Source organism: Gymnogyps californianus, chromosome 2 (assembly GCF_018139145.2).
Source record: "Gymnogyps californianus isolate 813 chromosome 2, ASM1813914v2, whole genome shotgun sequence".
NCBI classification, from domain to species: Eukaryota; Metazoa; Chordata; class Aves; order Accipitriformes; family Cathartidae; genus Gymnogyps; species Gymnogyps californianus.
The window spans coordinates 131,025,900-131,053,833 of record NC_059472.1 but is presented as its reverse complement, the minus strand read 5'-3'; the positions used below and the strand labels follow the sequence as shown (position 1 = coordinate 131,053,833).

Below are 27,934 nucleotides of genomic sequence, written 5' to 3'. Positions count from 1 at the left end.
TTCAAAGTTGCTAGCTTTCAGTATCAGGTTGACTCAAAACGGTGACTTCTCTCACTGAATTCATCAGTAAACATAGTGATTGTCACTTGCTTTAATTCTTAAGAACATACCAAAAAGAAAAGTCATGAAAGTTCAACAGTAAGACAACAGGAAACTTACTCAAATACTCCAAGCTTTCCAGACTTTAAACATCCAGTAACTTAGTTTTTGCACACTGCTGTCCCCTATACACTCCCTTCCCACATCGCCAGATCAAAATTAAAACAACCTCATTATGGAAAATATAACATACTTAATTCAAGTACATTTTAAACTTTGTTGCAAAACTACTGAAAGAGTGTATCTCAAACAGAAAAGCAGAAGAATTATTCCCCGTTGAAGTGTTTGGGTGGGGAGGTTTATGTCATATGAATGTGGACTTGGCAACTGTAAAGAAAAACTTCATCAGCTAAATCTAAGGTACAGGAAGGAAGGCAAATTCCTTATCATCCTGGTCAACTCATTCTGTTGGAAAGAAGAAAGTAAAGCAGATTTTGTGCGTCTTCATTTTCTGCTTCCGCTGCAGCCCAGTGGTTACCTATGCAAATATTCTGAAGTTCAACTCAAGAAACAGAAAAAAAAAAAATTGTATGTGAATCCTTAAATAATATTTTTGAATTATATTAAGAAGGTTAAAGACATTATGATTCTGCCAAAGCTAAGCATATAGATTTCAAGTTTAGAATAAACTGTGTATGTAGGTAACAGGTTAAAACAGTACAGACTGAAGATACCTTCCCTCAAATACATTCCCAACTGAAGCTTTCCCAAGCTCACACTTGGTTTGGTGTGGTTTTGTTTGGGTTTTTTCCTGGTTTTGGGGTTTTTTTGTTGTTTTTTTCCCCACAAGATGCAGCTATCAGTAATACAGGTCTGGTACAGCAGGAACTCTACATTCCATTCAGGCTTTCTCTCTGCTCTTTACGGGTGAAAAGGATAAAGCTATTGTTCTATCACATTTTGACAAACTGTCTTAAGTGGTTAGTTTCATTAACAGGAAAGGAGGAGGTATTTTTATAAAGTGATATAAAACACAGCCAAGAAGCTATTTTAAAGCAATTGTGTCCAACAGCAAAAAGATCAGCATTTAATTTGTAGCACTGTTTCTCCCAACAGAGAACAGATGCCTATCGTCAGAGATACGAGTTCTGTGAATACACTTGCCAAGTTGACTTTGTTTTAAATCCACCTCAAAATGGAAAGGTTCAAATCATGAAAGGGTCTAATAGCTGCACATAAACATTATTTAATGTTAGACACACACTAAGTTTTATTAAGCATTACACTAGAACTACTTTGGTATAAAAAATACTTTATTTTAAAGCTATGAAAGTTATAAAAATATGTAGTTAAACTTTCTACTCACAGAATGTTTGCTGTTTTAACATTAGTGATTTGTTTCTCCTAACGAATCTGAATTTTATTCGAAAGGTTTACAAGACATTATCACTATAATTTAAAAAACCCAGCATTACAGGGAGCTGTACTAATTGTGATGTTTTATCAGTATTCATTTAACCTCTAGATTTTTAATGAAGGCAGCAAAAACAACTATTTTCTGATGATACAGAATTTCTTATTTCTTGAAGCGTTTCTGTGGTTGACCACTTCTTCATTAGTTACCTGCAGCATGGCACCTTCCTGCCAAAGAAAAAAAAAGTGTATCTGAAGATGTTTATCACATATGTCTAAACCAAATTACCAATAGGGGAACTTCAGCCATTTTTAAAAAAAGAAAAAGTATAAGCAGTTCACTGGTGTGTCTAACACAAAAGGAACAGGACTTTTGTTAGCTGAGTCCACATTCTTCAGTGGGTAGCCTTTTAAAGGCAATGGAACTTTGAAATTAGGGCATTTTTTTGGTTGCCTTTTTTTTGGTGGGTTTTGATGATTTTTATTTAAAAACCAAATCTAGTAGAGTATGCCACTCTTACTCTGAATAACTCATTACTTGATGAATTTTCATTAATTTGAGGTGCAAACATTCAATGCAGTGAGAGTAAGGCTGACTGAATTTGGCACTAAGGTTTATTAGCTGCAAGAACTATAAAAAATGGTGGAAACCTCAACGTTCTAGCCAAATTCCAATTTACATAATTACAGTATACACTTATGAAATACCACCTGCAGTTTCATTTGAAGTTTTCACTTCCCCTCCTAAAGAACTGCTTATGCAGTTGTTAAAAGAATGGACGACACATTCCTTCACAGAGGCAGATGTATTCTGTGGTGCAATTTTTTTCCTTACACGTAAACAGTCTACAGCTACTTGGGAACCTTCAGGATGAAACGTGTTATATAAAATAGATTACAGTAGACAAGACACAAAACAACATAGTTCATTTTCAACAGCACAGAACTACCTTCATTGCATTACCTTGCAACCACCATAATGCATAGACTCCCAAGAAAAAATAAAATGTTGCAGGATGCAAAAATAAAGTTGTATGATTTAATTAACTTGTGACCTACCATTTTAACTACCAACACCAGGGATGGAACCCTTGCAAAGCTTTACTAATGGACACTTGCAGGTCTCATTTGTTCAACTGTAGCAGTGTACAGTGGCAGCAGTCTATGCTTGTCCAGGGTTCATATCATAGCTAGATTCCAGTAGGAAAAAAATATGTTAAGTAGCTGAAATTAACATAAATTTGTTTGTAAAAAATTTAATAATACAAGAAAACAGGATTCACAAATTTCTTTTCAATTGGTAATTGTTAACTCAATTCATTGCTATGTTAAACTACATAAAGATAATCACTATACTGAAAGAATACTGTCATACAATATTAGTTTCTTGGTTTTGGAACATTAAGAAAGGAAAAGTAAATAAGATCTTACCTAAAGAAGTTTAACTGAAGCTTAGAACTATTTTGCTCTACACCCTCAGCCTTCGTTGGCATCCTTATAAACTACTGCAGTTAAAGCTTTGCAGAAATACAGCGCAGCTTTTTAAGACTGGCTGAACTTAGTGACGTTTTCAAGAGTTCTCTTGTACTAGACCTGTGTCCCTGGAAGAGTACCTCGCTGGGGATATTTCCTTTCCTTGCCATTGAAGAAGCAGCATCTAAAAGATCTAAAAAGGTGTTTCTCCTTGCAGAGATATCCCTTAAGTTATCTAGATATTTTAAACCTGATCATTTACAAACAACATACTTTTTTCTGACCAGCATTTAATTTTACATGTACAACAATAGCTTTATATTTATTTGTGGGACCTTATACTACCCACTCCTTGCCTTATTTTACAATATTAAAAAAAAAATCTAAAATTACACAATATTTCCTTTAGAATTATTTTATTAAATCATAAATGTACAACAGCTTCTTAACTCTACACACGCACTTAAATTTTTAAAAGGAAAACGTTATGTCTTATTACACCATGATCCTGGCTAATAGCTTTTCAAAACTTTGAGAAAAATCTTAAAAAAGGTTTCACATGTCACCTGAAACTTACAAATTTAACATTATCAAAGGAATGCTTCTACACTTACAAAGACCACTAGAAAGAAACAACAATTAAAAAGCTAAGAAACTGTCTCAAAGGCATTTTTACAATCCTTCCTCCACAGTAAGGTAATGTTATTAAATAATCCAAATCCATTCACAAAATGGCTCTCTGCATCTGCTCTGGTGTCTTCTGCCATATCACTGCATATTTATGCATGACTGAGATAAGTGTTTCCTTAACATTGTTATTTCGATAACCTGAAGCTGTTCTGTTACCTCTGGGCTCTCATCCTCTCCTATTTATACAGTGAAGCCTGTTTCAACAGAAGTAAAGAGTAAAAAAATAGGTTATGAAATTATTCATCTAACCATTTTTTAAAGGAAAGATAATATGATCCTAAAAAGCTTTTAACTCCTGCAGCTACTCTCAAGAATCACTGCAATTTTAACTTTTATAAACATACTTACCCATGGCATGCTTGCAGAAACTCAGTAACGGCTCCTCCCTCCATATCCACCACTTCCTCCACTGCCCCCTGGACCATAGTTTCCTGCAATTGCAGAAAAACAAGAAACAGAACAGTTATATCAGTACACTTTTTAAATCTAGGAATGCTTTCGATTCTGTATTAATTCCACTTTACTTCCGGAAACAGCATATACAACAAAGATTTTAACATTTCACTGTCTTCCTCTAAATAACCTCCAAGAACTGCCACACGAACTATATGCTGAAATCTTACAAGATTCAATAGTGTCACATGTAATTTGATGCACTGTACTGTCTTGGGCCTGTGAGGGCTGAGTTTATTTGCATGCTAAACCTTACAAGAAAGGGCTTCGTGTTTCAGTTTCCATTTCACAAGCTCTACACACTGTAATAAATAGCATTTAGACAACAAAAAGCATAAAGTGTCATAAAAAAGTGATGCTACAACAAGGGGCGGGGAGAGAGAAAACCCAGCAAGTTTAGTAGACATTAACTAGCCTCTTACAAATAGCATGAGCTCACAGCAAAGAACACGAAACTTGGCTAAAATCTTTACAGACTGGAAACTGCAAAACATTTCATAATATTCTGGAAAAAGTTAGTATCTTGTCATTTATCTTTTAAAAAAATAATAATTTTCCCCAAGACAAGCTTTACAGTCTCAAGATGAGAAATTGTAGCCAACTTGCAGAAAGAACATGGGCACTGCAGTCCATCTATTGCAGAAATTATACAATTTCTACCTATCAATCTTAGAATGGTTTGGGTTGGAAGGGACCTTTAAAGGTCATCTAGTTCCAACCCCCCTGCCATGGGCAGGGATATCTTTCACTAGATCACGCTGCTCAAAGCCCCATCCAACCTGACCTTGAACACTCTTCCAGGGATGGGGCATCCACAACTTCTCTGGGCAACCTGTTCCAGTGCCTCACCACCCTCATCGTAAAGAATTTCTTCCTTGTATCTAATCTTAATCTACTCTCTTTTAGTTCAAAACAGTTACCCCTTGTCCTATCTTCCCTTCCACCTCCCCAAAAGACTAAAGCCCACCCACTCTTGCTCCAAGGGAGGTCAGGACATATACAATACCTCCACCATATGGTCCCCCCATGTTCCTGCTGCCACCAAAATTTCCACTCTTCATTGGACCATAATTTGAAGGTTGTTGGTTGTAGTTTCCAAAATCATTATAGTTTCCACTTCCATAATTGCCTGCATTATCAATACAGAAGTGGAGAAATACCTAGATGAGCTACAACGCATACGGCACTCAAGAAATTACCTCATTATTAGAATTTTATATAAAGTACAAAATCACACAGGTATTCCAGCAGTGTATGCAACGAACTGCTTTTTCACAGTATTTCATATTATTTGGAAAACAAGAGCTTCCTTAGACAGCATTTACAACCACCATCCCTACCCCCCCCCAAATCTCAAATGACTTGCACTAATTTACAACTGAAATGCTTGGTCATTTCAAGCCAGTAGGTTACCTCCTCCATAGTTGTCATAGCCACCTCCATAGCCCCCACCCTGGTTGCCATATCCAGGTCCTCCTCCACCATATCCTCCTCTTCCTCCTCCATAACCAGGACTGCCACCAAAGTTGCCACCTATAACAATACAATCCTTTAAAATAAACTTTTCAGTGTAGAAGGCAACCAGATTCTACAGAATCTGAGGATATTTTTCTGTTTAGAAGTCTACAGGGGAAGAAAAGGGTAGAAGTTTTGTAAAGAAATTTCTATGAACACTATTTTTAAAGGCACATACCAACTCCCACCCTGACTACCTAAAAGCCTCAATTAAAAGGCTTAATTAAAATCTTGATTTTTCAGGAAATTTAAGAAACACTGCTATTCTAAAGAAAAGGGCATGGTTGTCCAAGAAATAACCATACGATTTGCCATATAAAGGTTTAACATGAGTCAACAGCCATGTGTGCTTCTTAAAGCCAACAAAATGGCTTTGACAATTAATATAAATTTTATACAAATGGTTAAGTAAATGTAAAAATGTTTCTGAATGAAAGAAAAACAATCACCACCACAAAAGTAAACTAACCTCCAGGTCCTCCACCATATCCGTTATACCCATCACCAAATCCACGGCCGCTTCCATACCCATCTGTTGGAGAAAAAAATCCAAAGTATTTCAATTCACCTGTAGCAAACTAACTGAATTCTCAAACCCCTATGATCTTAAGGACCAATGTCACAGATTATTGATTAAGCAAACATACACTTCAATTTAGAAAAATATATGTGAAATAACACATCCAATCATCGCTCTACATCTTCTATTTTCTTGCATTTGTAAGGTACCCAGTTTTAACTTTGGACATAGCCCTTCCACTGTACAGGTCAGGCAAGTGCTGCATAGAATTACAGAGGAGAAATCTCTGTATTCCTTAACAAAATTATTAAGTTTAGGTTAAATTTGGCTTTCAATAAAATCCTTTTAAAAAAAAAAAAAAAACCACTTCATTTTACTGAATATCCACATAATCAATTTGTGTACTACAGAAGGGGTTTGCAAGTTATTTTTCCCAAAAATTCCCTAACTGCTACAGCTACATTCAAATTAAACAGCAGTAGCTTACAAAGTTACCCAGAACTAGAAAGACAGTATAAATAAGGAAAAAAAAAAATGCTACAAACATGCCTGTCTTACCGGCTCCCCCTCTGAAATTGCTGCCAGGTCCTGGACCAAAGTTGCCACCACCTCCACGTGCATCACCAAAACCAAAGTTCCCTGTAACAATTTACAATTTATAAGCAGTGAGATCATGGAAAGTGAACATGAAAATCAACCACAAACCATTAACCGTTACTTGTACATACCTCCTCTCCCACTCCTAGAATTTTGAACTTCCTGCATTTCCTGTCTAGAGAGAGCTTTCCTTACTTCTGCATTATGGCCATTGATGGTGTGATACTTCTGCACTGTAACCACATCAAATAAGATACCATCAGCATTTAAGTACTTATCTGGCAACAAATAAGACTATCAGGCTTCCAAAAATAAAGTAATTTCCAAACTAGTCCATACATATTCCATATTATTTAAAAAACCCAAAACACCATACAATTTTTAAGCACAGAAGCCAGTACTTATTTAAAATACATGTTCCCACACAATTCACCAAAACTACAACGTAGTAAATATTCACGCACATAACTAACCCCATTATCACTTTAGTTTAAGTTTAGCTTTACACAATTACCGTGACTGCAAGGATTAATACTATCAAATGAAAGAGTGAAATGAAGCTTACTTACATACAATTTTATCCACAGGATCATGGTCATCAAATGTAACAAATCCAAACCCTCTCTTTTTACCAGACTGTCTGTCAGTAATTATTTCAATAGTGTCGATTTTTCCATATTCCTCAAAGTAGTCACGAAGGTGGTGCTCTTCAGTGTCCTCTTTAATACCACCAACAAACAGTTTTTTCACAGTAACATGAGCACCAGGTTTTCCAGATTCCTGTTAAAAGAATCCTTTAAATTACCACAAAGAAAAACAATTCCACAAATCACTTTTTTGCCAGGATTTCAGGAATGGAATACTGATAAATTAAGATTTTTCAAGCACTGAGGTAGCCCTCTTATGATGCATGTCCCTGCAACTTTGCTTGGGGGGCCTTCTGGGAGGGAAGTAACATGGGGTAATTTGGGGGTTTTTCCTCCCCCCTTAATGTCAAAGCCTTAAAAGCACTGAAAAAGATACAGATAAAAGTGCTATGAAACGCATAAAAGTAAATAAAAAGCCTTTAAACGTATTTAGAGAAAATGTAACATCAACTGTTTGAAAGAACTGCAAGTATTTAATAACTTAAACTAGAACACGATTTCTGTAGTTGAAACAAAGATGTGTCAGCTTCCTCTGCCCATTTCCCCAACAGCAGTGAAACCCAGATTTCACTCCTATCAACAGCAAAGGTCCTTCAACCTCAGCGAATCCACAGCTATGCATTTTAACCCCTATTCAAAATATGAACACAACTCACATTCATGGGTTATTTTTACACTTTGAGCATGATATCCAAGCTGCTGCACTAGGTAAGAATGACTTACTCCTAAAGCTTAGCAATCGCTTTGTGTGTATAAACAGTATGCACGTATGCTGCTTTAATTACCTTCTTCTAAATGCTAACCAACCCTGAATTCTGCAGGGAATGGCAAGAAAACTGGGATAGCTAACAGGGATACCAGTGGTTATGATTTCCATTTCCCTTGACCTCTGGGACAGCTCATTCAATTCCAGTTCATCAGTCCAAATGCACTGAACACCTGGGTCCAACCTTAAACTGGTAAACCCTCCCAGAGCTCCCACAATGTGGTAAACAGAAGTCACCTAGAATCTGCACTTGCTCCTCAAGTACCTCTGTGCCACAGTAACCTGACTGAAAAGTTTACAGGTGTGCTGCATTCCGGCCCACACACTTAATTTGTACCCTGAAGTTTAAAAACAAATATGCCTGGGGCTAAAACCACAGTAGTCCTAAGATGATTTTGTACACCACCACTGGAAAAAAGAAGAGTTTCCCTACTACATTCTCTGGTTTTAGCCACTTCAGTTATGTAGCTTTTAGAAATACCCCAAAAGATCTTGGAATAGTCAGGAAAGATTGACAGGAGTTTATTAATTTGAGGTTTAGTAACAATAACCATTCCAGAGAAGAGTTAGCTTGGAATTTGCATAGTTACAGGCATTCAACATGTTTTCACTAACAATACTTTCAGAACCCAGTTGCGTCCCTTGCAGACATGATTCTACAACCAGAATAACTTAATAATTCACTATAATAATAGATATTTATGTAATAGTGTCATTTAACAGACCAAAAGTGTGGGAAATAGTGCCCCACCTACGGCCTTAACTAGAGAATTTAAACCCAGGCAATTTCAAACAAGAACAATGCATAACTGTCTGACCAAAACAGAGATTCCTTTTTCAAAGCATGGAAACTATCTGCTTTCAAAGCCATACTTACCTCTCTAGCCACAGCTCTCTTAGGCTCAACCACCCTTCCATCAATCGTGTGAGGTCTTGCAGCCATGGCTGCATCAACTTCAGCCATGGAGGAGAATGTTACAAAACCAAACCCCCTTGATCTTTTGCTTGCAGGATCCCTCATTACCTAAAAACAATAAACACGTTTATACCATTTCTACCTGTTTCATGTTAAGCTTAACACTAACAACATTTGGAGAAAACATGTAAGCTTAATTTACATTTTCCTTGATTTGATTTCAAAACATAATTATAATGAAGTAGCAGGCTATGCTGATTAAGTACATGAACGGCACTGCTTGGCAATACAGAAATCCAAACCATTGTTGTCCTCTTAAGTCTCCACCCATAATTCAGAAATGCTGCTGTATCAGTGACGTACATTTATATTTGTTTGTTTTCTCAAAAAATCAAACACATGATTTCTTCTAAGCTTTCTGAAGACCACAGACTTTAAATCTGTGTTATGAAATATATATTTACTGCTCCCAAAACAAATTCAGTGGAGGAACTTCTACAAGAGTCACCATCCCTGGAGGTATTTAAAAGACACATAGACGTGGCGCTTAGGGACACGGTTTCGTGGTGGACTTGGCAGTGTTAGGTTTATGGTTGGACTCCATGATCTTAAGGGTCTTTTCCAACCTAAATGATTCTATGAAAACATCACACAGAAAGACATCCTTTTCCAGCTTTATTGAGGCCGCTTACCATATCAGCTTTCTGCCAAAGGTTACCAATCACACAGATGTAATAGTGCTCTGTGTAAGCACTCCCTAATGCACTTCAGCCACTGACACCCAAGTTAATTTTGAACTGTTGAAATCAGTGGTTAGAGATAATCTGGGAGGTTTTACAGGAAACAGACTGTGAATGCTCCCTAATTCTATCAACAGAGTTTGCAAGGGAAAGTCTGTGCATAGCTTCAGTGGAATGAATTATGTATAAACCAACCAACTGTACACTTAAGAAAACTTAATATTCCGTCTTTTCATTAAGCTATCCAGAAAACGAACTCCCCACTTTTACAATTTCTAAACATTCTATGCCATCGTTGCACATTAGTATGCCAAACTTACCACACAGTCTGTAAGCTTTCCCCATTGCTCATAGTAACTCCTCAAGCTTTCCTCTGTTGTTTCAAAGCTTAAGCCGCCAATAAACAGTTTGCGGAACTGCTCCTTTTCCCTCTATCACAGAAAAGAAGATGACATTAATATAATTAACAATATCCCCTCTGCATCAGCATAATCAGACACGAAGAATTTCTTCAGCGTCAAAGACTTTCAGTAAGACATACTTTTCAAAATTAGGCTTGGCTTTTCTAAACGTTCTACCGCTATTCAAGAAATTAAGCAATTTCTGCAATTCTATGGGTCCACTTTTACGGTAAGATTTTAATAATGTGCTTCTTCCCATCTCTCCCTCCAAATACTAACAACAAGGGACCACACTCAAAGACTTCCAGAAAAGTCCTCTCAAAGATCTTTAGGAGATGCTTTTTAAAGAAAAGGAAAATAAAAACAAAACCAGAAGTTCTTATTACAGGTAACGTGAATTCATTCATACTGTCTGATTCTATTCCAGATGGCATTTATTTTTAAAAACCATTCTGGCTCAAATTATTGTACATGAATACTATCATGCTATTTACCCAAGGCATTAAAAATAAAAAATAAATGGAGATACGGCTAAAGATGTTCTAAAATGGGTTGCCCATTTATATTTTCTCATTAATTATTAAAACAAATGAAAGCTGGAGCATCTGTAAATTTAATCTGGGATCCTGCACCATTGGAATTAGTGGTAAACCTATCCACCCTCAACAGCAGCAGTATCAAAAATAAGTGGATTCCCTTTAAAATGGAAATGTGAATAATACATTCACATATGTATTCACTAACAGAAATGATGCTTTCAGAAAGACTTTGTTCTATTACCTTTCAGAGAAATGATCACCGTGCTTGTTCAGCAGAAATTGCTGCTGCTATGACAAGTACATCATTTAAAAAAAACAACCCAGGACCAATAATAAGGTATTACATTTACTATTTTCTATGTGGTATTATATCAAAGCAGGAAAGACAACCTTCCAACTTCTACCAGTTAAAAATACTTTTATACTAACTTTTTATACTAAGCAGGCATCGTAACTGTCATTTTCTGCACGCAATAGCATCACTAGATCATACATTTTGCAATTTCATATGTCAAACAGCAACAATTAAAAAAATGCCCTAAAAACCAGTCCCCTTCCACAAAATCTAAGATTTCAGAAAGTTGTCTGAACGAGAACTGCCCTGCTAGGGACAAGAGAACTCAAATGCAATGATTACTTCAGCTTTATACTGTTAACTAATTTTAAAAATCAAGAAAATCTGCTTGGGTGTTTAGTTTTGTGTTAGGGTGTTGGTTGTTTTTTTTAAACAACCCAAACACTGCGTAGTTAGCTATAACAGACAACCACAACATGACCACTAGACATTAAGATACATGTAAAAAGGGAATTTGACAACCAATGACAAACAATGAGATTTGGAAAATAAGCAAAATACTTCAGTGCACAAATGCTTTTAGAAGTATTAAGCCAATCTGCATGTAGACCAACATGTTTTCTGAGGCTGTCCAAAGCAGGCCTGGATCTAGATACATGTAACAGGAAGACAATTACTGTAGGCAGTACTGAATCAGTTTTTGTTCAAAATGCACCACCCTATTACCAGCTTGAGATACTGCAGTCTGACAAGGAAGTCAACCATTAGAAAAATAAACTCCCCCCCCCAATAAATACTGTATTTGAGAACGATCAGTTTAGATGTCTCTTAAAAACCACTTGGAATCTGCTGTTGGATCTAGTATTTTTTCTTCTAAGGAACAGAGGAAGCTAGTACTATCTCCTCCTTGTACAGACAGGCAAAGTTAGATACAGGAGTTTAAAAGCAGCAAACCCATGTTATGTCAAACTTCCTTTCACCTCATCTCTCAAAAGGAATAAAGGAAAGGATGCTGCATACCAGACTTGGACTAAAAAGTCATATACTGCAAGTCATACTATCATTTATAATTTGAGTAGGCTAGCAGAGAAATCATTTTAAGCAATTATACTACCAAAAAAATCCTCCCTTCAAATTACTTCAGTTCTGCTGCTTGAAAATTAGGGACTACTCGCTACAGTTTCATAGGCCCACAAAAGACACTTTTTCCTATATAATTGATTGTCATGTGTCTAATAATGCATGTTTATATTATTATAAAAATATGAGAGTCAAGCAAATTTAGCAGGCAGGTACAATTTTTCCAGTAAGTCTTAGGCTTACCTTTGAAAAGTTATAAACATGTAAATCAAACTCAAGGAAAGAATGGAATCTATCAGCTGTAGCAACTGCATTTGTTTTTTAAAGGACAAACATATACCACACATTACTAATAAACATTAAACAGAACAATAACACGCTTTACAGAGGCATGAATTCTTAGAAACTGTCATCTACCATGTATTAAGTGCCACGCAGTACATGCCCTACCCAGAACAACATCCAGGCACCACACACACGTCAGAACACAACAACAAAATTCAGTACCAGTTCTTCAATTAAAACCACTGTGTGAAAATATCATTAACGTGTTGTTCTGCTAATACACGCACAACCTCTGGATGTAGAGAGACTATTTGTCTTAAATGTGCCAGTTTTAAGAAGCTCTGGTTACTCTAGCATTAACCTCCGACCAAGCTCCAGAGAGCTCTGACCATCTGAAGTTTATACTGAAGCTGTAAAATGTATGATAAAAATTATTATCACTCCAGTCCCTCTCAGAATCTTGATGAAAATCCTCATTTGGTGAAAACAATCCCCACACACACATAACAACCCACCCCCGCCAAGGCCCACAATATAAAAGCTGGAAGAAAAACCTCTTTCAAGATTTCAATGGTACACTCTGTGGCAGGAACGGAGTGCGAGAGGAAATCTTTATGAACTCTGTAGAATCTTCATTAGTGCTTATTTTAAGCCTTCCTTCACAGGCTTAAAGCAACACTTCAAAGGACTGGAAAATGCGTAGCCTTTGCTGGAAAATTCATCATCAGAGCAAGGAAATGTGTTTTATATAGCAATAATGTGTACACAAATACTCCAAGCTGACCGCAGACTTCTGTGAGTTAAGAACCCGAGTAACAAAAATGGTTAACAGAGACAAGCGAGTGGGATCTCTAAACTACTATGGCCAGGCCTGCCAAAAGCAAAGCTGGGTTTACTGGTCCCAAACTAGAAAGACACCGCTCTCTCTTCTCCCCCCCCCCCCGCCGTCAGTTCCTATACGTCTAAAGCCCTATTTACAGCGCTTTGCAATCCAACAGCCTGGTTCTCCCCCTTCCCCCGCCCCCGCCGCCTGATGTTATCAGGAGCGAAGCGGTTACCGAGCCGGCTCCGCCATGTGGCGGATATCAGGAAAACAGGGGCCCCCGCCGCTAGAAGAGGAAAATGGCGCCCAGAAGCAGCCGTTGCCTCCAGGGACAGCGATGCGGCGGGAAGGAAAGAACTTCTGTAAGCACCAACCCCAGATGAAAAAAAAAACCAAACAGATAAATAACACCCGGGTCCTCAGGCTAAACAGGAACCAAGTGCTGCAAATCGCTCCTAGCGTGCAGCTACACACACGGTACCAGGAAGAACTTGCACGCGCTCTTTTCCGCCCCACAGATACTAGACGACTACAGCTGCCCTCCCGCCTTACTCGCTTTGTCGCCCTCGGAGTGATCCTCACAGCCTCACGCACAAGCGAGCCTCGGCGCCGCCATTTTACCCCTCCCCCTCGCCACCGCCATTACTAGCAGCGCCACCCCGGCCGGTCACCACCTCGCAGGCCAAAGGCGACTCACCGGATCGCCCACTGACTGACCTCCATAGTAGTGTGTCCCCCTCCTCCAGCGCCACCTTAACGGCAGCTCGGCTAACGGGTACGTGAAGTGATTTAAGAACTCGCCACCCGCCATGCACGGCTACCGCAGCTTCCGCCTCCTCTCTCGGCTGCGCACTAGCCCCAACCGCCGCTTCCAGAACCTTCCTCCCCGCTAACGCTTCCTCTGCGGAAAGACATCCAGCCCCCTACCCGCGGCGCACCGACCGGGAGCCAGCAGCGGCACCCAGACCTGCACTGACAAGGGCTCAAGCCCGCTCGTAACGCCCAGACCCGGAAAAATTCACTCCGTACGCATAACCAAACGTGCCACCCTCCTTAAAAGCAAACTCTGAATTTTCCCTTTTCACGTACCATATTCTTCATGGTTTACGTATTCCTGCTTGAGAGTACCGTACAACCGCTCAGTAATGGCTGCCTTAACTGTTACGTAATTTGAAATTCAGCTCCACGTAGTGCTAGCGCCCTCCTTCTCCAGCCCAGGCTCGCTTCCGAGGTTTTAATTTAAAAAAAAGAAAAAAAAAAGCTTGAATCCGGAGCTTAAATATCTCCAAAGGGGCAGCGGTTCTGTATAACGCCCCTACGTGTTTTTATCACGTAATAAAAAGTCATCAACTCCGTTAGTAATGGCTGTCTCCGAAATGAGCCGAAGGAGCCGTCGTCGTCAAGCTTATCCGCTTCGACAGTCGCCGGAAAAAGCCGAAAGGGGAATGGAAGCCCATTCGACTCGCTTCGGCAACTTCCGGAATTTGCCGAGGCAGAGAAGAATGGCGCTCGGAACCTGCTCGGCAATTTCCGGAGAGAACGACGCAGCAGTCGTCAGCTCTCCAGCCCGTTCGGCAATTTCCGACAACGGAAGAGACTCGCAATACGCTTCCGAGCGGAGCCGAAACGGCCCCGAGCACGACTGGCACCGTGTCGCTTTTTTTTTTTTCCGGAAATAGCCGAGCGGCCCCGAAGGCTCAAACCTCAAAGCGAGGGCTTATAATTAGCCGAAGGCGGCCTCGTATCGCTCCAACATTCTCTCCCCCCCCCCCCCCCGCGGCCACCTGTGGTACTAGCAGGGAGCGGGCGGGAGCAGAGCGAAGCGCACCCCCGAAATCTCCCCCTGTTGTTGTTGGCGGCCTGGCCCCTTCCCCCTCCGCCCGGGCAGGAGGAAGTGATAACTACCCAGATTTTGGCGCCAGCGCCGACACACCGCGGGGCCCCGGGAGCCAGCGGAGGGAGGCGGACTTGGCCGCAGCCTGATCCTCTCTACCCCGCGCCGCCGACATCGGGCGCGCCGCCCGCTTCGGCACTCTGTTCCTTCTTCCTTCCTTCCTCCCTCCCCTCCCTCTCTTTTTCTCTCTTCAGCGGCCCCGCACGCACCGCGACAAAGGGTGAGTGCTGCCGCCCCGCGCACCAGGGAAATGGCGCTGGAGCTGCTCCTTTCTTCCCGCCCCCTCTTCTCCCCCCTCCCCCTCCCTGCTCCCGGGGAAAGCCAGCGCGGATCCACCCGCGGCTCCTCACCCGGAGCGAAGCCTCCGCAGGCGACTCCGACCCCTTTCCCCACTAATAAAAGAGTTTTCGAGCCCCTCCCGCCAGTGCTTTCCGAGCCCCCTTCCCTCCCCCACCCCCCTCGCTAACGACTAGGCCTCCCCGCCGCAACGCGGGAAATGGCGGCGCTCCAAACGGCCCCCTCAGCCACGCCGCAACGAGCTTCAAACCCACCCCGGCTGCTCCCTGCCCGCCCTCCCCGCTCGCGGGGCTCGCCGGGGCCGCCCTCCCGCACCGACTGAGGGCCTCGCTCCGCGGCGGGCGGCGTCCACTCCGGCCCAACGCGCCCCCATGGCGGCGGCCATCATGGCGGCCGCAGTTACCGGGCGCCGCGGGCCCATGTCGTGTGTGTCGTCCCCCCCCCCGCCGCCCACCGGCTCACCCAGTCGCTTTCTCTGTCGCCGCGAGGCATCTTCCTTCTTTTGGACGCCTGACGCGGTCCTGCGCTAGCCCCCCGTTGGAGAGACGTCTTGGCCCCCCTCCTGTGCTGGCGGCGACGACGGTAGGAGGTTGCAGCTCGCGCGTAGGCGGCGTCGTGCGCTCTGCCCCGTCAAGCCGCCGGCGCGCAGTGCTCGGCCAGCCCAGCCCCGCCAGCCGCCGCGCCCGCCCTGCGCCGCGCCGCGCTGCCGCCCAGCCGCTCCCCACCCCCTCCCCCCACCCCCCGCCTCAACCCCCCTCAGATGTCGCTGTTGCCGCCGCTGCTCAGTGCGCGCAGGGCGAGAGCGAGGAGGAGACGGGAGACCCGAGCGGCTGGGCACCATTGAAGTCTGTATCCTTCTCTCTCTCTCCCTCTTTCTCTCGCTCCAGCCGCCTCCTTACACCCCCCCCCCCTTCCCCTTCCCTCCGCGCCCCGCGGAGCGGGCCTCGACTGCGGGCCGCCGCGGGGATATGCGGGGCGCAGCCCACCCTCCCCCCCCCCCCCCCGGGTCAATACGCTGCCGCTTCCCTGGCGGCGGGGGGTAACGGGCGGAGCAGGGCTGCCGGGGGGCCGCGGCCCCGGCGTTTGCACGGCGCCTCCCGGCCCGCGCGGGAGGGAGGGCCCCGGAGCGAGCGGGCTTTGCCGCGGGGAAGGAGGGCTGCGCCGGGGGGCGGGGGCAGCGGCACTCGCGCGGCGGCGGACGCGCTCGGGAGACAAAGCCAGCCCGCCAGCGCCGAGGGGTGGCCTCCGTGACCGGGCGTCCCTGCTCCGGGAGGCGGCGGCGGTGGTGGCGGCGTGTGCCGGGCCCGGGGGAAACGTGGCGGGGTGGGGGAGGCGGCGTGGAAGGGGCCCTGGCGGCGGGGGCGCGGCGCACAGGGCCCGCCGGGTGGCGGCGGCTGCCCGGGGCGGGAGCGGCGGGCCCCTTCCCCCGGCCTTCGCTGTGGAGCGGCGGGCCGGCCCCGCGCCGCCCGGGGCAGTCCCGTTAGCTCGGCCGGGGCGTCCCCGCCGGCCTCACGTGCGCCCACCACAGGCCCGAGGCGCAGCCTCCCCCAGCAGGCCTCCGCAGGGCTGCCTTTATTTTTTGGTGGGGGTGGCACGGGGGTTTTGTTATTATTGTTGTTGTTTCTTTTCCCCTTTCTCCTGCCTTTCCGACGGGGACAAGACAAGCCCCTCTGCGCTGGGGGCCCTAGCCCCTGCCCTTGTCCCACCTCACCTACCCCACCGCCTATGGGACTGCCAAAATCCACCTCCCGTGTCAGGGGAGAATGGGGCGGGATTGCTGAGTCCGGGAGGTTTTTCTGGCCTTGAAGGACTTTCTCTTTTGCCGTGCCCAGGCATATGGGGAATTCTAACAGTTCTATAGTTTGCAGTGGGGCGGGGACAGTACATGCCTAAAGAGGTGGCCAGTAGGAGAAATGACATGGAAAAGGGGATGGATTGTGTGCAACATCATTTGCGTAGGTTAAATATATCGTATGTACAGCTTAGCTGAGTTAATATTGCTCTAGGACCTTAACTCTTGCAAACTTGAGAATCAGAAGGCAACGTTATAGTTGCATTAAGATAAATATTTGCTGCTTATAAGCATTTACTACGATGTAAGAGTAATGGGTGACTCATTATTACACCACAGATATGTAGCTGCTCCCCACCAGATTCACAGTTAATATACCTAGGTATATCTCGATTAACTGCTAGAATCTGAACTCCTGTTCTCTTGGGTTTAAGGAAATAAGCATCCCTGATGGTCCTCCCCCTTTTCCCTAGAAACATCTCTGTGCCTTAGAAGGCCTTGGGAAAAACCTTTTTTCAACCCTATATACCATTGTTTATCCTGGCTAGCATAATGGTGCGTTACTGGGTTATGCCGGACAAAGTAGTAACCTACTTTTTGTTCTGGATTTAATCCGTATTAGAAATGTTATATGCAGTGAATACATGGGGGTTGGAACAAGGACCATGCTTGTATTGGGATGCCTTTCTTTGAGTAATGTAAACTTCCTTTTAATTGTCATGCGTTTTTCTAGTAAAAGCTCTGCAAGTCTGCAATAAAAATGGCCTCCAATAAAACTACATTGGTAAGTTCATGCACACCTAAAGTATATAAGGATTTAATCAACATATTTTTCTTCAAACTTATAACTTGGCATCTCCATTTAAAAGATACATCCACATCTCCCCTCCCCAGCATTATTCTGACCAAAATTTCAGATCCAGAAAGTAAGGCTACTAGAAAGGACATTGTCTTTGGCTTTAATAAATCTGCCATTTCTAAAGAGACTTGTTGGGAAAAAAAAAAATATTAAAGGACTCTGCACTATTTCATCTGTCCTACAGTAGAAAACACCAAGGATTTTTTTAGCCTCCTTCCAGCACACCATGTAATTCATCATATATGTAAAAAATAAAATGCAAATCGTGTATTCATTTAATTTCTCCCAGTGTACTTGGGGAAAACTAATTGCCTGAGAAAAGGCAGTCTTTACAGTTGAAAAATAACATTATTGGGAAATGATGTGGCATAGTTAAGATGCCTTTTGAAATGATTTTTAACAAATAACAGTTTCTTTGAATTTCATAGGAGCAGAGATTATCAGATGTCAACCCCTCCTGGACCGTTTTAATGATGCATTCATGGATCTCAAGTCCTGTAAAGCTTTGCTTGACATTAAAATACAGACTTCTAAGGGCAGTTGGTTGCTGGTTACCATTCAACTAATAATGATACACAGTTTTGTGAAAGACAGAACTGAAAAAGTGTAGCCTGAGATGCATCTGAGGTTGAGGCGGGGAAGTAAGCAAAAATACACATGTACAATTCAAAATTTGGATAGCGGAACAACTGATTTATAATGCGCTCAAAAAGCCTGTTCTTAAATTTAGTGAAATGATTACTGCTTGACCCAGATCGAGATATATTAAAAACTCGTATTAACTGCTGGCTTAGAAGTGCAATGGAGTGCTTCCTTTATATTGTACGATAACAAACTATTTTAGAAGATTTCACCAAGGTGAATGTCTGAACTTTCTGTTAGTAATTGATTGCCCACTTTTCCCTAATTTGAGGAAGAGAAGGAGTTAGCCAGCCTGGGGAGGCCATGCCTCAGGGAGAGGAAGGAATCTGTGAATGCAGTATTTTTAATCTTTTGATATTGTTGAGACTTTTGCTGCACAGGTCAGGAAAATCAGTTATGGTTCACATGGGAACCACAACTAATTCTGCTTTATTATGTATGTGCATGCAAAACGTAAATGCATTAAGGGATAGTGTAGCTCTGGAACTCTAATTCCGATTTTGTTACCTCTTGTACATTAAAACCCTTCACCGCAGTGTCACATCAGTGTTTTAATCCTGCCTCTCAAAGAAAGAGTGGTTATCCACAGATCTGCATCTGTCATATGTGACTTCTGAATGCAGAAAGGGAAACGAGCCATAGATGAGCATTCAGCATTCAAATGCCCAAGTTACAGCTTGCAATATGCAGCCCTAGAGAAGGGAGCTTCAGGGGTCTAGTGGACATTTAGTACCCTTTCACTTCGGTCAGGTACCACATTCACTTGTGGGCTGAGATTTACATTGGCTTGTGTAATCTCAGAATGTACAGGTTTTTAACAAACGTTCAGTATTTCTTCAGGCTCTGCAATCAGGTATTATTTTAATAGGTTGGAGAGGCTCAGGAGTCTGGAAAGCAGTGCTGAGGCACACGAGACCTAATTAAATCTCTAATACTTAAAACAAAAAGCAACATACTCTCAATTTTGTTATTTCTTACTGCACTTCAAGAAAATAATACAGACCCCCATGACATTCATTTTCTTCTGTGGAAGATTATATAGATACTTAAGTCTTGGAAAGTAAAAAAAAAAAAAAAATTGTTCAGAAATCCAAAACATTTATCTTTTAAGTGACAAGAATTAGTGAAGCCGAAAGGAATACCAGAAAAAAATCTTCCATTGAATCAAAGAATTTTAGTCCAACGGAGAACACAGATGGAGATGTTCTCCACTTGTAGCCTGCTTGCCTCATCACCAGTAATTACAATGTTATTACTATGGTATAGTGAGTCTGTGTCTTTTTTTTTTTTCCCCTCTGCTTTTTTTGTTTGTTTGTTTTCCTCATCTCTACCCATTTCTGTTTTTCACGCTTCCATTTCTTGAAAGAAGCTGCCTTCATAGAAGTGTTGGACATCTTCATGTTTTTATTTTCCTTCAGTTTCAGTCTTACATTCTTTTTCCTGTGGAGGCAAAAAAAGCCAGTGTGCTTAAGTTGACACTTTTCAGACATGAATGCTGTGGTCAAAGTACACCTGGGATATGCAGGCAGTTAAAATCTAATTGGAAATACATGCTCTGTTTTAGATAATCTCTCTTCTATGCTTCCAAATCAAAACAAATGTCACATGAGATATAATCATATACAGAAACATGCTGTTTGAAAGAGAATCTTGAAACTTTTCCTCCTCTTCGTTGTTTGCACCTTCAGCTTATGGGTTGCTAACCAGAGGAAAGCTATTTTGGGGAGGGAGGGAAAAATTAATTACGAAGAATAAGGGGCACAAAGACAGGGTTTTGGAAAGAAAGAATCAGCTTCCAATCTTCAGTTTACAAAAAGAAGACAGTTTTTCTTGTGTCTAACGTGCATTTTTTTACCTTTCACCGCATCAAGACAAAATTCTACAAAGTCTAAAAATTTGACAGTTTCAAAATTGCTTCACAGTATTCTCAAACTAACCCACATTAATTCTAGAGAGGACTAGAGAAAGGCTGTCAAGCAAATAGAGGTGCTCTGTGATCTTTGCTTGTCTGTTTTCTGTTCTATAGGAAGTGCATTAGTGAGGAATTAGTTCTGTCCACTTTGATTTAGGGTGCTGCATGACTATATGTTTCAGGAGCTTAATACTGCTCCCATTAGTTTATGGCTGCCACTTTAACACTTTCCTTATAAGGTGCAGTCCAAAATGGCAAGCAAACTGCTTTTGGTCTGCTAGTGCTCCAGAAATGTGATACAACAACATGATAGCCAAGTTCCAACCTTTTTAAGATTACAAACAAGGAAATTCTGAAATGTGTCCTTCTATTACTATTTAATTGTGCCTTATTAAACTGGGAATGCCTTGAGGATGATGTGGATGTAATATTTATTTTAAGAACTTAAAGAATATTATTTGAAGTATCAAATGTAAACTTAAAACACTTATAAAGTTTTTGAAGTTAGCAAAATTTCATTTACGTGTTAAGTGCTGTACTTAAGTGTAGCTGTCTTAAATTTTTGCACCTTTGTGACATCTGTTTGAATGTAAGTTACATCGGTGCGTGGCTAAGAATGAGAAGGGACTGCAGTAATGGAATGCTCCTAGCATGCATCCTGTTCAATAGTTATGGGTTATTGTTGAGTATTTTGCTTATTGTAGCAATACATCATAAACTTTGCTCCCATCAGCTTCTCCTTTTTTTTGGAAAAGGTAGTAACCGCCTTTTTTTGAGTACCATCCCTTTTCTATTTTATGCATTTTCACAGTTCCCTTATTACTTTTCTTTACTTCTGCCTTATGCTGTTTCTTGCCCTCTGCCTTTTCACAGGCATAGAGTTAACTTTTAGAAGCTTCATAAATTTTTGAGCATGTAGCACTGAGAATTAAATTTATAAGGGGAGTAGAGGCACTGAGTGTATGGACAAAAATATTTCACCTTTTTAAAAACTGGTGTTGGGTATCTCATTAAGCAACTGAAAAAACCCAAAATATTAACATGTCTCGCTCAGGTTACCTGACCATGTGCCCTAACGTAAAAGAAGTCTGAGCTTCTGGCTTTAGTGTGACTAAGTACATGATTCTTTGCTGTTTACTGAGCAAAGTTGGATTTGGCCAGTGAAGTAACTGTGTAAAGCAAAAGAATGAATAATACCATTCTGAATTTCTTTTGTAGCACAAAATGGGAAAGAAACAGAATGGCAAAGGTAAAAAGGTTGAAGAGGCAGAGCCTGAAGAATTTGTTGTGGAGAAAGTCCTGGACAGACGTGTTGTAAATGGAAAGGTGGAATACTACTTGAAGTGGAAAGGATTTACAGAGTAAGGCATTACCTATTATTTTTTTCTGATAGAATGCTAAATACTAACCATTTATTTGAAATAACTATGCAGAGAGGGGATTGGATGATGGGGATACATTTTAAAGAACCTCAAGGGAAGGACATCCATAAATGCATATTCAAGTGGGGCAGTCAAGTATGAAAATAAAAGAGAAGATATGTAGCTTAGTGTTTGTGCTACATAAAATGTTCCAAGACTTTTACCAACTCCTTAGTGATCGTTCTTTTACCACTGTTCTTTGATTTAGCTTGTGTCAGTATCAATCAAGATAAGCTAGATTGACAGTTGTTACATATGTGGTGGAATGAATGTTATTCTGAGTAAGAAATTTTGCAGGGATTTAAACTGTAGGCAGCTCTGAAGTGATGAATTTGAAGCAGATAGTTTGCTTATTACTCGCTTTTCTGAACTGCTCTCAAACTAGATGAATTTGCATAAGGAATTCTGTGGCATGGTTGCCTTCATTAGGCATACCCGAAGGGTATCTTTTGAGTCTCTTTCCCAGGACTTAACGGAAGCACAAGAAAACCTTACAGTGGACTTAAAAAGCTGATTGTTAAAGAAGGCACATAGTTGTGCCTCCTCCCTCCGTCCCGTGACACTTTCTGGCAGACCACTAGCTGAAAAAAGGTGATGCACCTAGCATTTGAACATAAGTAGTTACATATGCAATCATATTATTGTTGCGTACCTCCCAAAGTGATTGCATTGCGACATTCTGCATTCTAGCACCTGGAATTTGTGTAGTGATAAGTGCATAAACGCAAAATACAATGTGTTTAGTATTTGAGGGTCTGGTTTGAAGTTGTAAAAATATGTTTTAGTAACTGAAAATAATTTGTAGGCATCCTGCTTGTGCAGTAGTGCTGTGGCAGTATTTGTGCATGAGGGTTTCTGATGAGGTGTTTAGTTGTTGTCAGGAACATTCATGGACTTCTTAAAATTTTAGTTAACAAAATGCACACTCACTGGAACATTTGCAGGGCCCGGTTCTGGACGTGGAACCTTTGTTGTCTCCTGTAATCAACTGAAGGAGGGAGATAGTTCTAGGTATAGTTGATCTCAGTGCTCGTAGACAACTTTTGAGACCGTTCCTCGTATATAGAGGCTTAGACGTATATACTTACCCTGTTTGTAGTGAGTGTTGTGTACATTCTGTTCTCTGTAAGTCTTAGTGCTCATATTATATGGTTTGTTTGCATGGACAGTCTTTAGAGGAACCAGGGAAGGGAGTCAGTTTACATGGACAGATATGGTTTGGTAGGGTGGGGATTGCTTGTTTTAATTCCTATGATCCCACCCAGCTCATAGGAGTTAATAGAGCTGCTTATTCTGTATCTCCAGTTTAAGAATGTTGTTTTTCAACAATAGCAGAGCATACTTCTTTCAGTCATCAAATGCAGTACATGAAGGTTACTAAAGATGGCAAGATTAGCATCCTTAGGTTTAAGAAACCTGCCTTACATAATGAGAAAAAAATTAACTTGCTTAAGGTGAGCCATGTGGCTAGTTTTAAGTTTTTCTTCTTTTCCTAGTTTTACATAAATGTGTGTATGTTTCAGTGCTGACAACACATGGGAACCTGAAGAAAACTTAGATTGTCCAGAGCTAATCGAAGCTTTTCTGAACTCTCAGAAAGCTGGTAAAGAAAAAACAGATGGTGCCAAAAGAAAATCTTTGTCAGATAGCGAATCTGATGATAGCAAATCAAAGAAAAAGCGTGATTCTGTAAGTATATGTTCATGTGCTAAGCTTTGTTTTTCCTGTGTCTCTTCCCTACCTCTCCCTCCCCATCCCCCCCAAAATCCTGTTGTGACTTTGAGAATGAGACCAAACATGGGTTTAAAACTGTAAAAATTGTACGGCATCTGGAATTGTGGTTTGAAAAGGGTAATAATTCATGGTGGTTAATGAGACTATCCAAACGTTGAGTAGAAGATGATTGATTGACATGATGACTAAAAGTTCTTGCATTGTCCCATGATGCTTACTGAATAATTGAAAGTAAGACTGGTTAGGAGTTATTTATGAATGATATTAAGTGGTCAGTTTGTATTAGAGCAAAAGGTTCATGAATAGAACAAAGATGAAGTTCTGCTTTGGCTTTAATATTTAGTATATGATTTTAAATAGGTGAGTGGCAAGATGGCAAAATGCGAAGACCAGGCAGTTACTTAGATTAGGACCAGACATGATGGTGGAGAGGGAGTAGAAAGGGTGAATGAAGAAAGCCTACCTTTTCTTAAAGGTCTGGGTTTCTCCTAGAATTTAAGTGAACGAACAACATGACACATTTAGTGCTGATAAGTACAAAATAATGCACATGTAATAATGTGCTCCATAGTTCACATTTTTCTCTGTAAACTTTCAAACTATCAATTTGAAATGAAACTGGTTGGCAGTGTCAGTGGTTTACTGAAGACAGCTGTTGGATGTGTGGTTACTGTCAAAGTTGGAAGGCATCAGAAGGAATAGTTAATGAATAATACAAAGAATATTTTAGTTTCTTTATAAAGTCAATTGTGTGTCTTCATCAGGTACAGTAGTGGCCACTGTCTCAAAAAGGATATTGTGAACCTAGAGGAACTAATACAGGAAATAGTCGTGATATTCCTTACCACCGGTGCGATCTCAGTGAGCCAAGAAAAGTTGAGATATTCCCCAAGGGTGCAGTTTCGTGGTTGGCTTAAGCCAACCCAAGTCTGTTGTTTTGCTGAAAAGGATGTGTTTTTCCCACTTCGAGGAGTGCATTTTTGCTCTGCCTCTTCTGTTGCTTTTACTGGCCATGCTTGTTTGTTTATCTACTATAAGGATTTTTAGATCATTTGTTTCATCTATTGAGTTTTCAGAAATAAATGCTAGAAACATTGATGTAAAATTCCTTAATTGTTACTCTACATCTAAATGACTTGGCCTGAAGATCAGTCATGAAAAAATAAAATTAATGTCATCTTCAGACAATTATATGTAATTACAGCTTTTATGATTATGTAAGGTGAATGTGTATGTCTAGCTCTAATGCCAAAACAGAATTTTATCTTAAACTAGATAATAATCTTCGAACTTACTTAATAGGTTGATAAACCAAGAGGGTTTGCAAGGGGTCTTGATCCTGAGCGGATAATTGGGGCTACGGATAGCAGCGGAGAGCTTATGTTCCTCATGAAATGGTAAGTCTTACATCCACAGTTCTTGTCTATATTAAGGGAGGGCAGGCAGTTGCACTTAGACTAATGAGACAACTTCATTTCAGGAGTAAGACAGAGAAGCTGGTAGTCTGCTTATTAACCTTGTATTCTTAGAAAAACAAGGCTTCTATAATCAGTTAGTACTTAATCTCTCTTCCTTCAAAACCCAAAATAACTTTAGTTTCTATTGGTTCAGTTCTACAGAAGTAGAAATTTGAAAGGTAAATGCTGATAAAATACAGAAAAATTGGCATTTGTATGGAAAAACTGGATCTCGGTAGTGTTCTTGCTGAGGGAATGGCCGGCAGAAATCCAGCTGTCGTGGTTTAACCCCAGCCAGCACTTAAGCACCACACAGCTGCTTCCCCCTCCCAGTAGGATGGGGAGGAGGATCCAGGGAAAAAAAGTAAAACTTGAGGGTTGAGAATAAGAGCAGTTTAATAACTAAAGTAAAATAATATAATAATAATAATTGTAATGAAAAGGAGGATGACAAAAAAAAGAGAGAAATAAAACCCAGGAAAAGACAAGTGATGCACAAGGCAGTTGCTCACCACCCACCGGCCGATGCCCGAGCAGCAATCCACCCCTCCCAGCCAACTCCCCCGTTTATATACTGAGCATGACGTTCTATGATATCAAATATCCCTTTGGCTAGTTCGGGTCAGCTGTCCTGGCTATGCTCCCTCCCAGCTTCTTGTACACCTGCTTGCTGGCAGAGCATGGGAAACTGTAAAATCCTTAACTTAAGATAAGCGCTACTTAGCAACAACTAAAACATCAGTGTGTTATCAACATCATTCTCACACTAAATCCAAAACACAGCACTGTACCAGCTACTAGGAAGAAAATTAACTCTGTCCCAGCCTGAACCACGACACCAGCTTTACATGTTTCAATAAGCTGAAGCCAGCTGCTGGATAGCCGACCATTTAACCAACTGTAGTGTCAGCTGTTCTGCGTGCAACCAAGTGGAATTGGAAGCGACTAGTGGAGGAAGCTGAGGTTGAGATGAAGAACAAACAATATGAAGGAGAGGTTTATCGTTATGGGCTAGTAAGAAGGGAAAGTGATGGGGGAGTTTGTGTTGCTGGGAGGGTAGGTGGAGACCAGCTTCATTAGCTACAGTGTTGACAAAAGGACTTCTTGCCTTGTGAACAAGTAGGATAAAATTAGTACTTTTTTCCAGTGTTGAGAACACAAGAGATTGAATTAACATTTGCTGGGGGTCAGATTCCTTACGGTGGTGGGATGAGAAGAATGATAGCTTTCTACAGCCTTTGAGAAGGGCGTAATTTTCTGAATGGAGTCAAACTGAGTGGTCTCCAGAGAAATTATTTGTCATGTGATGTGCTTGGACTGCTGAAGATCAGTGCTTTGGAAGATTCTGTCTCCCTTCTGCCTTTTCAAATTCTCTATAAATTTTATGTGAAACTTAGAAGAGTTGCAAAATATAGATCGTGACTATTTGAATTTCTGTAGAGGTAATTGGCAAAATCAAACACAAAGGAAACGTACAAAAAGAAGCTTGCTTTTTGTTTAGTTCAGTTGCAGTTGATTAGTTTTTCATAGTTGATTGTAGGCAACAAACATAGGTATGAATATGTATGCACAAAACTGACTTGTAAAGGCAGCGTACACTTTAAAATGGAATCTGAAGCATGTGAGACTGGAAAGTTTATTGCCCCAAGATAGCATCAAGAATAGCAGTATGAAATACAGCAAGTTACTTGCATAAACAGTAATATAATTTGGCTGTAAGTACCACCTCTTAAGACTGATGCTATTGATTTTTAAAAGTCTCACTGAAGTTTTGATTATGCTTTAAAAGACAAAATTAGCAAAGTTTTACTTCTTTCATTACATACTGCAATAGGTAACTGTATAAATGGTTCCCTTTGAATAGCATTTTCCTTTCAAACAGAATAAAATACGGGAAGGGAAGGAAGATGCAGCTATGAAACCTTGCCATTAGCATGGAAATTCTTGGTAGCTATAGTGAAAGGTACACTGAAAATTCATTTCTAGCTGACATTCTTTTCAGAACTTATGACCTATCAAGAGCTGCTAAATTTACTGAATTAATGATTATGCGTTTTCTTAAATCCCACTCTCTCCTACATCAGGAAAGACTCTGATGAGGCAGATCTGGTGCTGGCCAAAGAAGCTAACGTGAAGTGTCCTCAGATCGTAATCGCTTTTTATGAAGAGCGACTAACTTGGCATTCATGCCCAGAAGATGAAGCACAATAATTGTTTGCATTGCTTTTTTATATATATGAATATTAAAACCTGAAATTTGATTTATTAGCAATGTGAGAAGCATACATTCTAACAAGAATCAAATTTGATATTTTTTTGAAGTAGTAAGTTTTGCATCAACAGCAAGTAAATAAAAGCTTTCTGCAACTTGTTTCATTTATCACAAGAGAGCATTTGATACTACTACTTCCTCCATATTAGGTAAAAGCTTTTATAAAACATTCATAAACTTCCATAGTTATTACAGAATCATAATGAATGTCTAAACAAACTCACAGATGTTTTGTAGTCTTCTATACTATTGATGTGCATGTATCTTCTTCACCCAAACCTAGCCCTTTAAACCTGTAGAATCATTCTTTTTAGTATTTGGGATCACTTGGTCTGAAGAAGACCAGGTGAAAACTAACTTTGTAGTAATTTGGATGTTATCAGACTGTATATTGTTTACTTTATTGTAAATACTGGTGAACAGTGGTCAATAAAATAGTTTTATATTCTTCCTTTATACTGA

General features: G+C 41.0%; 2 protein-coding genes across 8 annotated transcripts; one reads left to right on the top strand and one right to left on the bottom strand.

Annotated features, from left to right (window-relative positions):
• Positions 1–76: 76 nt before the first annotated feature.
• HNRNPA2B1 (heterogeneous nuclear ribonucleoprotein A2/B1) lies at positions 77–15,948 on the bottom strand. 2 transcript variants are annotated; one of them, XM_050891304.1, is made up of 12 exons: positions 15,846–15,948; positions 10,090–10,200; positions 8,991–9,137; positions 7,270–7,480; positions 6,832–6,933; positions 6,653–6,742; positions 6,053–6,115; positions 5,482–5,601; positions 5,075–5,197; positions 3,964–4,046; positions 2,512–3,809; positions 77–1,680 (listed from the first exon to the last, which is right to left on the bottom strand). In XM_050891304.1, exons 1-10 carry the CDS (start codon positions 15,873–15,875, stop codon positions 3,985–3,987), a joined length of 1,059 nt encoding a protein of 352 aa, XP_050747261.1. In that variant the 5' UTR covers positions 15,876–15,948; the 3' UTR covers positions 77–1,680; positions 2,512–3,809; positions 3,964–3,984. The 2 variants fall into 2 exon arrangements, with proteins under 2 accessions (XP_050747261.1, XP_050747262.1); XM_050891305.1 differs by having other exon boundaries at positions 6,662–6,742.
• Positions 15,212–27,934, top strand: CBX3 (chromobox 3). Of its 6 annotated transcripts, XM_050891309.1 has the most exons (6): positions 16,177–16,228; positions 17,909–17,959; positions 21,807–21,949; positions 23,533–23,698; positions 25,046–25,140; positions 27,285–27,934. In XM_050891309.1, the coding sequence occupies exons 2-6, from the start codon at positions 17,936–17,938 to the stop codon at positions 27,409–27,411; spliced, it is 555 nt and encodes a 184-aa protein (XP_050747266.1). In that variant the 5' UTR covers positions 16,177–16,228; positions 17,909–17,935; the 3' UTR covers positions 27,412–27,934. The 6 variants fall into 6 exon arrangements, with proteins under 6 accessions (XP_050747270.1, XP_050747266.1, XP_050747269.1 ...); XM_050891313.1 differs by lacking the exons at positions 16,177–16,228; positions 17,909–17,959 and adding an exon at positions 15,212–15,306; XM_050891312.1 differs by lacking the exon at positions 17,909–17,959 and having other exon boundaries at positions 16,185–16,228.